At 44.7% G+C, this 15,027-nt stretch overlaps 1 protein-coding gene across 1 annotated transcript in view; it reads left to right on the plus strand.

The window, feature by feature from the left end:
* The window catches only part of TENM2 (teneurin transmembrane protein 2), a 488,845-nt gene that overhangs the window by 380,091 nt on the left and 93,727 nt on the right, over positions 1-15,027 (plus strand). The window contains 2 exon segments of the mRNA XM_070373048.1: positions 5,195-5,405; positions 13,467-13,586. Coding sequence (XP_070229149.1) covers positions 5,195-5,405; positions 13,467-13,586 — 331 coding nt within the window.

Genomic DNA, 15,027 nt, shown 5'->3' on the forward strand with positions numbered 1-15,027 from the left:
TAAACAGTGTGGTCCTTAGCAGCCTGCATATCAGACAGTGAATTCCCAGGCATCTTGTTTCTCATGTTGATTCCTTTTTCAGATGTTCATTTCAACCAGCCAGACTCTTCCTCAGCTGTAGGGCAGACAAGCCTTCAGAAGTGATTAAATCTCGCTGCGGCTCATGCCTTCCCGGCTTAATGAGTGTCCACTGCCCTGTCTTCAGGCTCCCTTTGGGAAGGAAGCATCTCCTCCTTCCGATGATGAAGACAGTGAGTGGTGATCTCATGGGTTGCCTCTTTCTGCTTTTTCTCAAGAGCTGCTTCTTGACCACTCGAAGAATTTACTTAGCTTCTCCGAGCCTCAGTTCCAACTCTATAGGATGGGTGTTGTTCTGAGTACTTGCTACACCAGGTGCTCTTCCAAGTCCTGAATATGGAATAACTGCTTTCATCCTCCCAACAGTGCTTGTCATCATCTTCTTCTTTTTGTGGCTAAGAAAGCTGAGGCACAGAGCACTTAATTGCCCATGGTCACCAGATGGGTACTAGCTGCTCTGAGATTCAAACCCAGACACCCCAATCCAGAGTCTGCAGCTTAAGGGTTCTATTTTTCTGCTTTGTAGGATTGCCATAAGGATATAAATCAAGAATATATGTAAATCCTGTACAACCTATAGCATTTATTATTACCATCAATTATTAACTTATCCCTATTTGAAAACATAGCATTCTTGCCCAACTGCAACCTACCCATGAATCACTCTAATCAGGGGACATTCGTTACATTTATTTCTTTATATCCCATTTTTATCCACTGAAAAAGTGGAAAACTTCAGGGAGTTTCTGGTTATAGTAATTCCTATCATTCAACATATACTGTATTGGTCAGTCCCTAAGTCATGTCTAACTCTGCAGCCCCATGGACCATAGCATGTCCTGTCCTTCAGTATCTCCTGGAGTTTGCTCCAGCTCATATCCATTGAGTCAGTGATGCTATCCAACCACCTCATCCTCTGTCCATGTATACTGTATGCCCGACTGATATTATATCTGTCCATTCCCCATCATATGACCCTATGATATATGCATTGTTATCACTCAGTTTTAAAGGCAAAGAAATTGAGTTTCAGCCAGGAAAACTTTGATTTTAAACTTTTAAACTTTTTCTTTCTAAGCTGACACAGCCAGGGACTAGAGGAATTCACAGTCCAGGTTCTTACCTCCATGTAGACACTGTGTAGACTTTTGGCTTCTTATCGTGAGAATGCCAATCCAAAGCTTTCCATTTAGCATTAACCTGATTTTAGTGTCGCGTTGCCAGAACTGTTATGCAAGATTCTCTCTGATTTTCTTTGTCAAAAGCAATACAAAGAATGCCTCACCTACCGTTCTCAGAAAATTTCTCCCTGTCCATATTTCTCTGAAATGGCCATTCCCATTAGCATATGATGTCTGTGCGTGGCATACAGCCAGAACTTTTCTTTAGTGTGTGTTCTAACAGAAAGCACCTAGTTAATGCTCTGCAGCCGCATCTTGCAGAGTGGAGTAAATAAGAATGTTTATGAAGCGGACGTAGGACCCCGCTGTGAGCTGATGGGGAAGGCCTGGGTCAAACTTTCCCATAACCGCTGAGTCAGAACGGGGCCCTTTTCGAAGACTCTGCAAACCTCTCTCACCAGGAGAAAGCCAAGCAGACAAACAAATAAGTAGGCGGATAAATAAAAAAATAAATCATCCAATGTCATGCGGGGGCAGAGCCGCTTTTGCGCCCCTGTTGAATGGAGACGTCGGCAGCCTCTCAGGTCCTGAACTGGCAATTCAGAACAGTTTGATTGCCTGCTTGATTGTTTGCGAGATAACTGCAAGATTGTCAGTGACAGGGTAATTTACTGAAGATTGCCATGTCAGACTCCATGCGAGGGGCTTGCTGGCATAAAGATGCGCTTCTTGTGACTGACAGGCCGAGGGGAGATTGGAGTGCCAATTTCAAGTTCACAGTGTCGTCTGCAAGTGTTTGGCGGCTGCAGCCCATAATCACAAAACATGATGAGGTCATTACAGGCGTAACGTATGCTCACACTTAATAACGGCTAGAACCCCAAATGCATAATGTCTGGAGCAGGTAAATGTAAATATGTAGGAGGACATCATTTATATCCTTTTTATTTTAAGCATTTGCCATCTGCTATTGCTGATGTGTTTGTAGGACATCTCCTGCTGCCAGACGGACCCTTGAATAAAAAGCCCAGAGTCAACAAAAACAGTGAGGAAATTTGAGGTCCACACTTTTGAAGCAGTCACAGATCCGGAAGGAGTAGCCGACTCGAGGGGGTTGGGAGAGGAATCTTAACAAAAAAGACTGTCTTAAGTTATTATTTGATCCCGATGTGAGGCCCTCAAGCTGGCTGTACAGAGTGGGTGGTAGAGGGTTGAGGGTGGGGGGGTCACATTCCCAGCTTCGGGAGGAAAAGGCCACCAGAGACGGATGGAACTCCTAATGGGAAGAGGCCGGTGGCCTTAAAGAAATCTATAGTGCTAATAACAGTGGGTTTCTTCTACCTGAGAACTTTCTGCAGCGGCTGAATGAAGCACTGCCAACATATCTCAGCAGGATATTTTTAAATCCAAAGCAGGCATTCTGTGGTAGATTCCTTCTGTCTAGTGAGGGCAGTCCATGGAAGGCGATGTTACAGGAAGAATACTTGGCTTTTTTATCCTATTCTTCTTTCATATTCTACCGAGGGCTCTGGGAGCCCTTGGCTGATGTAAAATGGTACCTTGGCATCATTCTGCTGCTGAGATATGAGTCTCCAACACCGTTTCTTAGGTCTGAGGTTTGCGGGACTCTTGAGGGGGTGGGTACCCAATTCAGCCAGCACGTCGGACAGAGGTACTCATAGCCATGACTCTGAAAGTCTCTAAATTTTAAGTGTGCGTGCCTGCTCACCCTCCTGTGTCTGCACTTCCAGGAAATTTTGTAAATCTAAACGTGTTACGAGACACCCGAGCAACATTTGCCCATGTGGAAAATGAGAGGCTAGTTTTAGTAATTTAAAGCCGAGCAGAACACACAACCTCCTAATTTGTTTGTTTGCTAAAAAGAAAGTAATGCATTAAAATCATTGTACATTAATTGCTAAATTACAGTGGAACTTGGGTGAAATTATATATTTCAATTTCATTGGCAGAACCAAACGTAAAGGGTAATGCCAAAAAATTACATTGTAGTGAATTTAAAGCACACAGCCAGGCCTCTGATTCAGTGCTCCAGTTCAAGTGTTCATCAAGTCACAGCCCGGGATTGGAGTGCATGTTTTTATGATGCTAATTATGGCCCCCAAATGCCTCGCTATCAAATCAAGGAGGTGTAAGCAAGTTACTCTCCAAGCTCCTACACTGTGTATTCAATCAACTCCCAGCAGAGTGAAGAAGGACTAGCTAACTAATCCATTCTAATAGGAATCCCAAGGCATAAACACTGCCCTAAACATTCCCATCCCCATTCCTAATAGACATGTGGAGAATGGGAAACAGTCATTTATTCATTCAACAAACATTTGTTGGGTCCTGATTCCACGTTGGCACTAAGCAAAGCAAGAATATAAAAATGAATGTGACACTGTTCTTCTTTTCAAAAAGCTCATTTTCCAGACAGAAAGGCAAGCAGTCAGAGATAGATAATTCTAGTACAAGGAAGTTAGCGTGAACAATGGTTTCTAATATTTCCGGTGCATTAGAATCATGTGAGGATCATGTTTAAAATGCAGATTCCAGGACCTACTCCTGGAGGCTCTGCCTGGGGAGGTCTGGGGTAGGCTCCTGATTCTCCCTGTGGGATTTTGATGTAGAACCATTCTCTGAGAACCTCAGATTCAGGGATACACAGAACAAGAATACCTCCCTTAGCCATGGACATCATCAGGAAGGCTTCCTGGAGGAGGCCACACCTAGTGTGGATCTTAAAGGCTGCGTCATATCCATTTCCTCCTCTATACTGTCAGCTCCTTTAGGACAGACACCATCATTCTTTGTTCCCTGTTTTATTTTCAGAACATAAATAGCACTCAAGTATTTATTGAAGCGTAGATGACTAGGAGGGCTTCCCTGGTGGCGCAGATAGTAAAGAACCCGCCTGCAATGTGGGAGACCTGGGTTCAGTCCCTGGGTTGCGAAGATCCCCTGGAGGAGGGCATGGCAACCCACTCCAGTATTCTTGCCTGGAGAATCCCATGGACAGAGGAGCCTGGCAGGCTACAGTCCATGGGGTCACAAAGAGTCAGACATGACTGAGCAACTAAACACAGATGACTCAGGAACGGGTGAAGGAGCGGGAATCTAGGCAAGTAAATCAGAATGTTCGGAGTCCTACAGCTATGGTGAAGGCACCTCCAGAAGCAATTGGGTAAACTAATGGCTTAGTTTGTGGATGCTCATGCCAAAGCCATATCTCCACATTTTCTGGAAAATGTCATTCATCACCCCCTGGTGCTCCCACTAATCAGCACTACCCTCCCTGGCTTAGAGAAAGTGGGGATGGAATGCTTTTCTCCACTGAAGCAGGATTTAAGGAATCCCATGCATTTTGGTGACTTGCATACCCATTAACATGGGTCCCTGAAATCTAGCAACAGGTAATTTTTTTGTGCTATGTTGTTTAAAAGCAAAGTGTTAGTTTTTATTGCCAACCGCCCAAATAATACGTGTTCGTAATAGAAAAAGTAGAAATACAAAAGTTTTAATACAAGATAGAAAAAGAAAGAGACACACTAATCTACTACCTGGGGATAACCATTTGTCAACATTCTCAACAACTTTCTTTCAGTCTTTAATTTATATTGGAAATATACTAGGCTTGTTGTGGGAAACCTGCCAGGTCAGGCCTTTGGGAAGGGTCGAGGCTGGTGGGGACAAAGATGTTAACATCTCAAGGACTTCCCTGGTGGTCCAGTGGTCAAGAATCTGCCTTGCAATTATCCTTTACCACTGGATCCCACATGTTGTAGAGCAGCTAAAGCCACGTGCAGCGCTACTGAGCCCTGTGCCACAGCTAGAGAGTCTGCTGGCTACAGTGAAAGAAACGAAGATCCCCGTGCTACAGCTGAGATCCAGTGCAGTCAAATTAATTAATTAATTTTTTTAAAAGGTGCTAGCGTCTCAGAGCAGCTTTGGGCCGTGAAATCTGCTGAGCCCTGGCTTTGTCTCTGCCCTTCCAGATGGCCTGGTGGACTGCCTGGACCCTGACTGCTGTCTGCAGTCAGCCTGTCAGAATAGTCTGCTCTGCCGAGGGTCCCGGGACCCCCTAGACATCATTCAGCAGGGCCAGACAGACTCACCTGCCGTGAAGTCCTTCTACGACCGCATCAAGCTCCTGGCTGGCAAAGACAGCACCCACATCATTCCTGGAGACAACCCCTTCAACAGCAGGTAGGCACCCTTCTGTCCCTGCAGGTGGCTGAAGTCACTGCTTCCCTTCCTGTCTGAGCAGGAGGAAGTGCTCCTGGCTTTTCTGTGGGATTTGACCCCCTGCGGTGCAGAACCTGCTGGAGACCCGTTAACTGCCTGCTTTCTAGATCATTTTGATGATCTATTATTTTATGACGTTATTGTTATTCTAAATCTCCCTGATTGTGACTTCTGTTTGATCATCACTGAAATATCTCATTCGTTAGAGTATTTTTTAATTTAGTTATTTTTCATTGGAAGGATAATTGCTTTATGGTATTGTATTGGTTTCTATCAAACATCGACATGAATCAACCATAGGCTTTTAAAGCAGCTGTAAACTCAATAACACAAGTTATCATTTGTGGCGTCTTAGAGTCAGGATGATGCCAGTTGCTAGAATTTATTGAGCACCTATGATGAGCTAGAGACCTGATGTATATAGATTGGCTCTCATCCTCATAGCCACCCCACCCCCAATGATTGTATCTGCTAATTCCTTACCTGGTGTTAGGTGTTGTGCCTGGGCATTTCCCCTTCTCATTCCAAAATGGCGGCGGCAGAGTGGATTCTCTTGAATTTACATTTGCTCTCGGTTGCTAATTTGAGGCTTGTGAGTGTTCTGGGGCAAATTCTGGATTTATTTTGTAGACAGCTTGGCCCCTCCTCTCCCACCAGGACAGATTAGAGCTGTACCCTGGAGAAGAAAGCAAAGAGATGCGTTGGCCTTGAGATGCCCGCCCTCCTAGTCGGTGTCTTCTAGGCGCTGGTTTTGATGCTGAGGCTGGAAGGAGGCAAGGAGAGGTGGCAGTGTTGTCCTCTTCAGGCCTGCCTGCACATCTCTGTTCTCACTCTGGGTCAGTCTGGATCCAGATAACAGTGGTGTCAGCAGATGTGACGATGGTGGGTGTGACCTTCTTGGGAATGCCCTGCCCCATATTTGTGCTCCTTCTCATGGAGAAATAAGAACTGGGAACCTCTAGAAACTTGTCCCCATCCCCTTATCCCTCTGACAGCCCTCATCACGCCATCTTTCTCTTAGTTTTCTTCCCCCTCACTTAGGTCTGGGCAGACCCTGAAGCAACTCAGGAAATATGCTGTTTAAGCAGGCTTCCAACTAGAGAAGGATTATACAGTGGAAGTGAGAAATAGATTTAAGGGACTAGATCTGATAGATAGAGTGCCTGATGAACTACAGACGGAGGTTCGTAATGTTGTACAAGAGGCAGGAATCAAGAGCATCCCCATGGACCACCCCAGCGTTCTTGCCTGGAGAATCCCAGGGACGGGGGAGCCTGATGGGCTGCCGTCTATGGGGTCGCATAGAGTCGGACATGACTGAAGCAACTTAGCAGCAATAAAAGGTCATAATAAACTTTGTGAATGAAACAATTACAAGCATTGAACTCAATTTGTATGGAAAAGTTACAGCATTGAGTAAGGCTGTGTAAGTTAGGCTTAGTCCTAAGCTTAATAAAAAGTCTAAAATTTTTTATTTGGGAAGTCTGCAAACACAAAACTAGTGCTTTCCCTATGTATTATTCACCCAGCTTCAACATTTAGCAACATCTTTTCAATCCTGTTTCATCTATGTCTTCTACTGTTTTATTTTTTTAATTACTAGAATATATTTTAAAACAAACCTAAGAGCTGTATCATGTAATCTGTAAATATGTTGTTATGCATCTCTGATAGACTTTTTAAATTTTTTTTTCAGGTAATTACAGATTGAGAGGATGTTACCCACCCCCCTCCAAAAAAAAAAAAAAATGTTTTACCAGGGAGGTTACTGGTAGCATCTCAAATAACTAATATCAAACCCAAGAAAATGACATTGGTACAATCCACAGAGCTTATCCAGATTTCACCTTTGTGTGTGTAATTCTATATAATTATGTTGTGTAAATTCACAATCAAAATATCGAACATTGGGGAGCAGGCAGGGATAAACTGGGAGGTTGGAGTTGACACACGGACTACTACAGATAAAAAAGAGGACTTCCCTGGTGGTATAGTGGATAAGAATTCACCTGCCAACGCAGAGGACGCGGGTTTGGTCCCTGGTCTGGGAAGTATCCACAGGCAGAGGAGCGACTAAGCCCATGTGCCAGAACAAGAGTAGCCTGAGCTCTGCAGCATGCACGCCCCAACTGCTGAGCCCACGTGCTGCAGCTGCTGAACCCTGAGCACCCAGAGCCTGTGCTCTGCGACGAGAAGCCGCGGCAATGAGAAGCTCATGCACAGCAAGGAAGATAGCCCCCGCTCGCCGTAACTAGAGAAATCCTGCATGCAGCAATGAAGACCCAGTGAAACCAAAAAAAAAAAAAAAAATCACCATCAAAGTTATAGATAACTAGTAAGGACCTACTCTATAGCACAGGGAACTCTACTCAATACAGTGACCTATATGAGAAAAGAATCTAAAAAAGTGGGGATATGTATATGTATAACCGATTCACTTTGTTGTATAGCAGAAACTAACATGACATTGTAAATCAACTTGCCCCAATAAAGTTTTTTTAAAAATTCAAAAAAAAAAAAGACCATCCCCATGGAAAGGAAATGCAAAAAAGCAAAATGGCTGTCTGGGGAGGCCTTACAAATAGCTGTGAAAAGAAGAGAAGTGAAAAGCAAAGGTGAAAAGGCAAGATATAAACATCTGAATGTGGAGTTCCACAGAATAGCAAGAAGAGATAAGAAAGCCTTCCTCAGCGATCAGTGCAAAGAAACAGAGGAAAACAACAGAATGGGAAAGACTAGAGATCTCTTCAAGAAAATTAGAGATACCAAGGGAACATTTCATGCAAAGATGGGCTTGATAAAGGACAGAAATGGTATGGACCTAACAGAAGCAGAAGATATTAAAAAGAGGTGGCAAGAATACACAGAAGAACTGTACAAAAAAGATCTTCACAACCCAGATAATCACAATGGTGTGATCACTCACCTAGAGCCAGACATCCTGGAATGTGAAGTCAAATGGGCCTTAGAAAGCATCACTACGAACAAAGCTAGTGGAGGTGATGGAATTCCAGTTGAGCTATTTCAAATCCTGAAAGATGATGCTGTGAAAGTGCTGCACTCAATATGCCAGCAAATTTGGAAAACTCAGCAGTGGCCCCAGGACTGGAAAAGGTCAGTTTTCATTCCAATCCCAAAGAAAGGCAATGCCAAAGAATGCTCAAATTACCACACAATTGCACTCATCTCACATGCTAGTAAAGTAATGCTCAAAATTCTCCAAGCCAGGCTTCAGCAATACATGAACCCTGAACTTCCTGATGTTCAAGCTGGTTTTAGAAAAGGCAGAAGAACCAGAGATCAAATTGCCAACATCCACTGGATCATCCAAAAAGCAAGAGAGTTCCAGAAAAACATCTATTTCTGCTTTATTGACTGTGCCAAAGCCTTTGACTGTGTGGATCACAATAAACTGGACAATTCTGAAAGAGATGGGAATACCAGACCACCTGACCTGCCTCGTGAGAAATCTGTATGCAGGTCAGGAAGCAACAGTTAGAACTGGACATGGAACAACAGACTGGTTCCAAATAGGAAAAGGAGTACGTCAGGCTGTATATTGTCACCCTGCTTATTTAACTTATATGCAGAGTACATCATGAGAAACGCTGGGCTGGAAGAAGCACAAGATGGAATCAAGATTGCTGGGAGAAATATCAATAACCTCAGATATGCAGATGACACCACCCTTATGGCAGAAAGTGAAGAGGAACTAAAAAGCCTTTTGATGAAAGTGAAAGTGGAGAGTGAAAAAGTTGGCTTAAAGCTCAACATTCAGAAAATGAAGATCATGGCATCTGGTCTCATCACTTCATGGGAAATAGATGGGGAAACAGTGGAAACTGTCAGAGTTTATTTTGGGGGGCTCCAAAATCACTGCAGATGGTGACTACAGCCATGAAATTAAAAGATACTTACTCCTTTGAAGAAAAGTTATGACCAACCTAGATAGCATATTGAAAAGCAGAGACATTAATTTGCCAACAAAGGTCTGTCTAGTCAAGGCTCTGGCTTTTCCAGTGGTCATGTATGGATGTGAGAGTTGTACTGTGAAGAAAGCTAAGGGCCGAAGAATTGATGCTTTTGAACTGTGGTGTTGGAGAAGACTCTTGAGAGTCCCTTGGACTGCAAGGAGATCCAACCAGTCCATTCTGAAGGAGATCAGCCCTGGGATTTCTTTGGAAGGAATGATGCTAAAGCTGAAAGTCCAGTACTTTGGCCACCTCATGCGAAGAGTTGACTCATTGGAAAAGACTCTGATGCTGGGAGGGATTGGGGGCAGGAGGAGAAGGGGATGGCAGAGGATGAGATGGCTGGATGGCATCACCGCCTCGATGGACGTGAGTCTGAATGAACTCCGGGATATGGTGATGGACAGGGAGGCCTGGCGTGCTGCGATTCATGGGGTCGCAAAGAGTCAGACATGACTGAGCGACTGAACTGAACTGAACTGACTGACACTTTAGAAGAGCCCCTGGGTCTACAAGAGATTGTCTTGGAGCCCCACTCATTAGACTTTGGGGAGGAGACATCACCACGTCACAACTCAGACTCTGGTCCTCCCTGGGAGAGCCTGGTGAGGGTGGGAGTGGGGAGGTGGTGGGTAATGGTACAGCCAATGAACTCTGCAGCCTCTTAGAACTCCTTGGGAAGCTGCTGCTGCTGCTAAGTCTCTTCAGTCGTGTCCAACTCTGTGCGACCCCAGAGATGGCAGCCCACCAGGCTCCCCCGTCCCTGGGATTCTCCAGGCAAGAACACTGGAGTGGGTTGCCATTTCCTTCTCCAGTGCATGGAAGTGAAAAGTGAAAGTGAAGTCACTCAGTCGTGTCTGACTCCTAGCGACCCCATGGACCGCAGCCTACCAGGCTACTCCATCCATGGGATTTTCCAGGCAAGAGTACTGGAGTGGGGTGCCATTGCCTTCTCCGCCCTGGGAAGCTATGTAGCCCCAATTCATGGCAGCTTTCTGACTATGAGGGTTCTTAAGGTCACCTTGGGCCAGCAACTTTAGCCTCTCTCTGTTCTGGTTTCACTAAAAATAAAATAGAAGAGGAAAAAAAATAATCTCAGCCCTCGCCTGTTTCAACCTTGACATCTTCTGGCTGTGTCACATTAGGCAAGTGATTTAACCTCATAAACTTTATTTTCTTGATTGGTAAAATTAACTTAGTAAGTGTAGATTATACTATACACAGTAATATTATTTTAATATGAGTAACCCTCAAGAAAAGTAAATCACATATCTTGGAACCAAAAAAATATTTTCTCTGCTTGTTAATTCCTAGTTCTGGGTAAGAGACTGTGTTGGTATGTTTCTTTTTAATTATGGACGTGATTCCCATTGCCAGGATGACTCTTTTCGACCTTGTGGACTGTAGCCCTCCAGGCTCCTCTGTCCATGGGACTTCCCAGGCAGGAATACTGGAGTGGATTGCTTCCAGGGGATCTTTCCTGCCCACAGACCGAATCCAACCTCTGTTACATATCCTGCATTGGCAGACAGTTTCTTTACCACTAGCCCCACCTGGGAAGTCCATGAGGTTTGCATACCATTTGATTATACTATAAATGCATCTTTCAAAGGCTCATACTCTGTTTTAATCCGCTTCTTATTAACATTTTATTTCTCCCCTAAATCCTTTATTTTCTCGTATTCTTTTCATACTCTTTCTTCACTTATGCCTTAAAAGTCAGTCTTATCCTCCTCACCAGTAGCTACCACTCCCAGAAGGCACCCTGGGTTAGAGCCAAGAAGTCGGGGAGCAGGCAGGGACTCCAGAATTTTAGGTAGACTGTACCAGCCCCAGAGATCTGGGCAAAAGAAACTTCCTTTAGAGAAAGCTTCTCTGAAGCTTTGAAGGCAGCAATCAATAGCACCACCCAAATGAGTCCACACTCCAGCATGTCGGCTTGGATCCATAATTCAGAAATGGAAAATGTTACTCCAAGACATAGGTTGAAGTTCACTAAGCATGTGAATTTCAGTGCATTATCCTCTGACAAATAATGAAGGACAAAGCTCAGAGTAAAAAAGAACTTAATTCAAGACTTCTAAGAAGGCGTTTCCCCTAGATAATGGCATACAAAAATAACCAAAATGCCTTGACTCCACCACTGTAATTTATAGAGCAGATCTCACTATCTAGATAATGTGATAATTGTTACACATCAATAATCATAAATAGAAATGAACCGATAGCATGTCTTAGCTGAATCTTTGCTGCGAATTGACTGCCTAGAGATGTAGGAAGCCAGCAGCAATGAAGAATTAGAAAAATAGAGGGTAGAAATCACAGGCAACCCAGCTCTCTTTATTCCTATGGCACACTGCAAAGTCTTGTGCTGCAGGAGTGATTTAAAGAAATAACAGTTGTATTCAAAAGGAGGGGGGAAATAACTCCACCGTGGGATACATTCCCAATTTTGTTTTCTCGTCACAAGCAGCTTGTACCTTGTGGTCATCAACACACATCGTTGATTTTAAAATAGTGTCTAGGAAGGCCTGAAAGAAATCTTAGTCTGAGCTAAGATAAGGAAAGGGAATTGAACAAAAGAATTATTTTCATAAATGAGTTTTCCACTTTCAAAAGACTCTAACATTGTGGTTAGAACCAGCTAAAAATGGAATTCATTTGTTAGGCAGCCAGTCGCAGACAATTAGAGCTGTCAGTGGAACAGTCTAAACCCTCCTGAGATCATCAAAGGGTCGGAGTGGAACAGCTGGGGGGATTGCTAATAGAAAGGGAGGTGCTTGGAGAGAACATCCCTCCAGTTTTCTGGTCACTTGGGATTGCAGAAGTCAGTGCTTTCCAAAAATTGAGCAGACTTGGACAAGATTCTGGCACAGAACAGGTCAGCTTTATTACCTAGTCCAGAAATTGGGAGCATGTCCAGGAATCTGGATGCCTGAGAACCTCTCTGCCTTTGCCAAATTGCCCAGTGGCTTGAGGGCCAACAATACAGCTGCAGACCTGCCTGGTAGGCTGGAACCTCAGTGCAGAAGTGGAACTTCTCGTTCACCCATTTCTCTATGAACTCAGGAGAATTCAGGCAAAGGGAGACATGTGCATTCTCTCTCCATGGATTTTGAGTAGACTATTGTATCATGTCCTTTGCTTTATGGGATTTCCCCGAAGGAGCTGGTTGAATGCTGGCATCCTTGGGAACATTCTAGTTACTATGATCTGGATAGAGGAAAGGTGTCTGCCACAGGGGCCAAAAGTTGAGAGGGATTTCAACCACTTCCCCCTTCCCCTGCCCAAAATCAGGGTAGCAGGAATTTGATGTAAGAAAAATATATAGTTACATGGAATCCAGAATCCAAGATAGTTCTGCTGGAGAAAATATCTCTCATATTCTCTTTTCCTTAGGCTGTCACGGATTGTGAGAAATTTTATTTTTAAAGGGCAACTAAAAGAAAAACAAACAAACAAAAAAAACCAATGTATGTATACGCCCTGGCCTTGTTAAAAACCTCTGTGTGCTTCCCTTCCTCCCCATTCCCCGTTCCCTCTGTCATCCCAGCCTGGAGGGAAAAAGTAACATTGCCTTCCTCCAAAGCCAAAAAAATGAAATGAGTAGGCAGATGGGGAAGCTCTCACCCGAGGATAATACTCTCTGTGCCAGGCTAAGGCACAAACATGAGTGATGTGGGGCAGCCTAGAGCTCCGGCCAAGCAAAAGCCAAGTGATGTCAAGAAGCGGAGTGAGGCCAAGAGCAGAGGGACTGTGCCCAGGGGACCCCATTGCCCAGTAGAATGACTGAGGACACTACCCATGGATCTCAGCCCAGACTGCTCCTCAGGGAAAGCCAGCACTGAGGCACACCTCTCGCCCACAGCTCCCCCTGATCGTGTGAAGCCAGCAGTTCACATTTGAAAGTCTTCTCCTTGCTTTAGGGACCAGATGAGGATGGGGGCGTGGGGAGCTTTGGCAGAGAAGGGGAACTTGTCGGCGATCCCCACCGCCTGTCCCCTTGTTCTCCTGAGTATGGCTCAAAAGCTTGTGTTTCTCTTTCTCTCAGTTTGGTTTCTCTCATCCGAGGCCAAGTAGTAACTACAGATGGGACTCCCCTGATTGGTGTGAACGTGTCTTTTGTCAAGTATCCAAAATACGGCTACACCATCACCCGCCAAGATGGCACGTAAGTAGCTTTGTGGGGCTCCACTTACTTAGTATTGAGGCTGCAAAGAGACAGATGGTGCAGTGGGCTTGGAACCACGTGCCTCCCCCTTGCAGACTGGGGGGAGACCCACCAGGCCAGATCTCGAGGGAGAATCCCCCCGCCCAGATATATATTTTTTGGTATGATCTCAAAAATGGAAGATAACTAGAGTAGCCAGCCTCTCCAGGGCTGCTGACAGCCATGCTTATTCCACGGCACGGAAATGCTTTTCACTCTGTGTGTGGGGAAGGGAGGGGTGTATGTTGGGGAAAGGTTCAGGGTGGCAGAGTCTAGAAGGAAAGGAAAGTAGCCCTTGGAACCTCACTCCTATTTTCTTTTAAATCAAAGGCCATGCCGGGTGACAGGGATCCACAGGCCTCAGTGTCCTGTGGTGAACCCCTTCTGCGTTCATCTGTGACTTTAGGAGCGGTGGTGTGTTCGCTTCTGTTTTGAGGGGGTGGGATGTAATCAGGGAAGTCTAATTAAATACATTTAGCCTTCACCCTGCTGTGTGAAGGAGGCAACCTTACCCTATTATCTTCTGATTGGAAACCCGCACCCGTGCAGCCCCCACCAAGATGAAAGCTCTGTCATTTCCTTAATCCGTTGGGCATGGAATCGCAATTTAGAGAAAAAGATAAAAAGAAGAAATCTATAGGAAGGGGAAAACACGCACCCACCCTGGCCTTAAAACACACAAAGACACACACATACACCACACACTACTGTATTCTATTTCAAATGAAAGAGGACACTGTGGCTGTAAATCTGATGCAACACTTTTTCTATAAAACTGGAGTCTGGAAAATCATAAACGAATCATGTACTCTGATTCTCGTCTTTTCTCTGGTGAAGAATCTGGTCTTTTTTTTTCCCCTAATGTCCTAAAATAGCCTTGTGGGTAGTTTCAAAAATGACCAGCCCACAGTAGCCCTATCCTCCTATTTCTATTTGTGAGACTCAAAGAAGGCATCTGATGATTCACATCAAATTCTTAATATTCACCAGGTTTCTGGTGTCTTAGATCTTATGTTCCTGCAGCCAAATCTCATTATTTGAATGCACTAGGACTGTGAGGGTGTACTGTACAAGGCTACTTAGGCACTTGTTCATGCTCAGAAGCCAGCGTTCTTGCCCTGTGAGTCCTGTGATAACACCAGAGGAGGTGTCTGAGTCCTTGGTCTGCTGTCTCTCTCACCTCACACTGCCCCATCCTTCCTCGCTGCTTCCAGACTAATTATCACCTAAATCAACTTCCCAGATCATGTATCCAACCTCCCAGATTGGTGATTCTTCAGCTTGTCCAGGTAGCAGAGCCTGGAAGTCACAGGATTTGTGTGGAAATGCTCCAAGGAATCCCACAATCTGTTGTGTAGTGCTGTGCGCCACAGATGTGGGTGGTTCGACTCTATCAGCCCAA

Source organism: Bos mutus, chromosome 7, assembly GCF_027580195.1.
Source record: "Bos mutus isolate GX-2022 chromosome 7, NWIPB_WYAK_1.1, whole genome shotgun sequence".
Lineage (NCBI taxonomy): Eukaryota > Metazoa > Chordata > Mammalia > Artiodactyla > Bovidae > Bos > Bos mutus.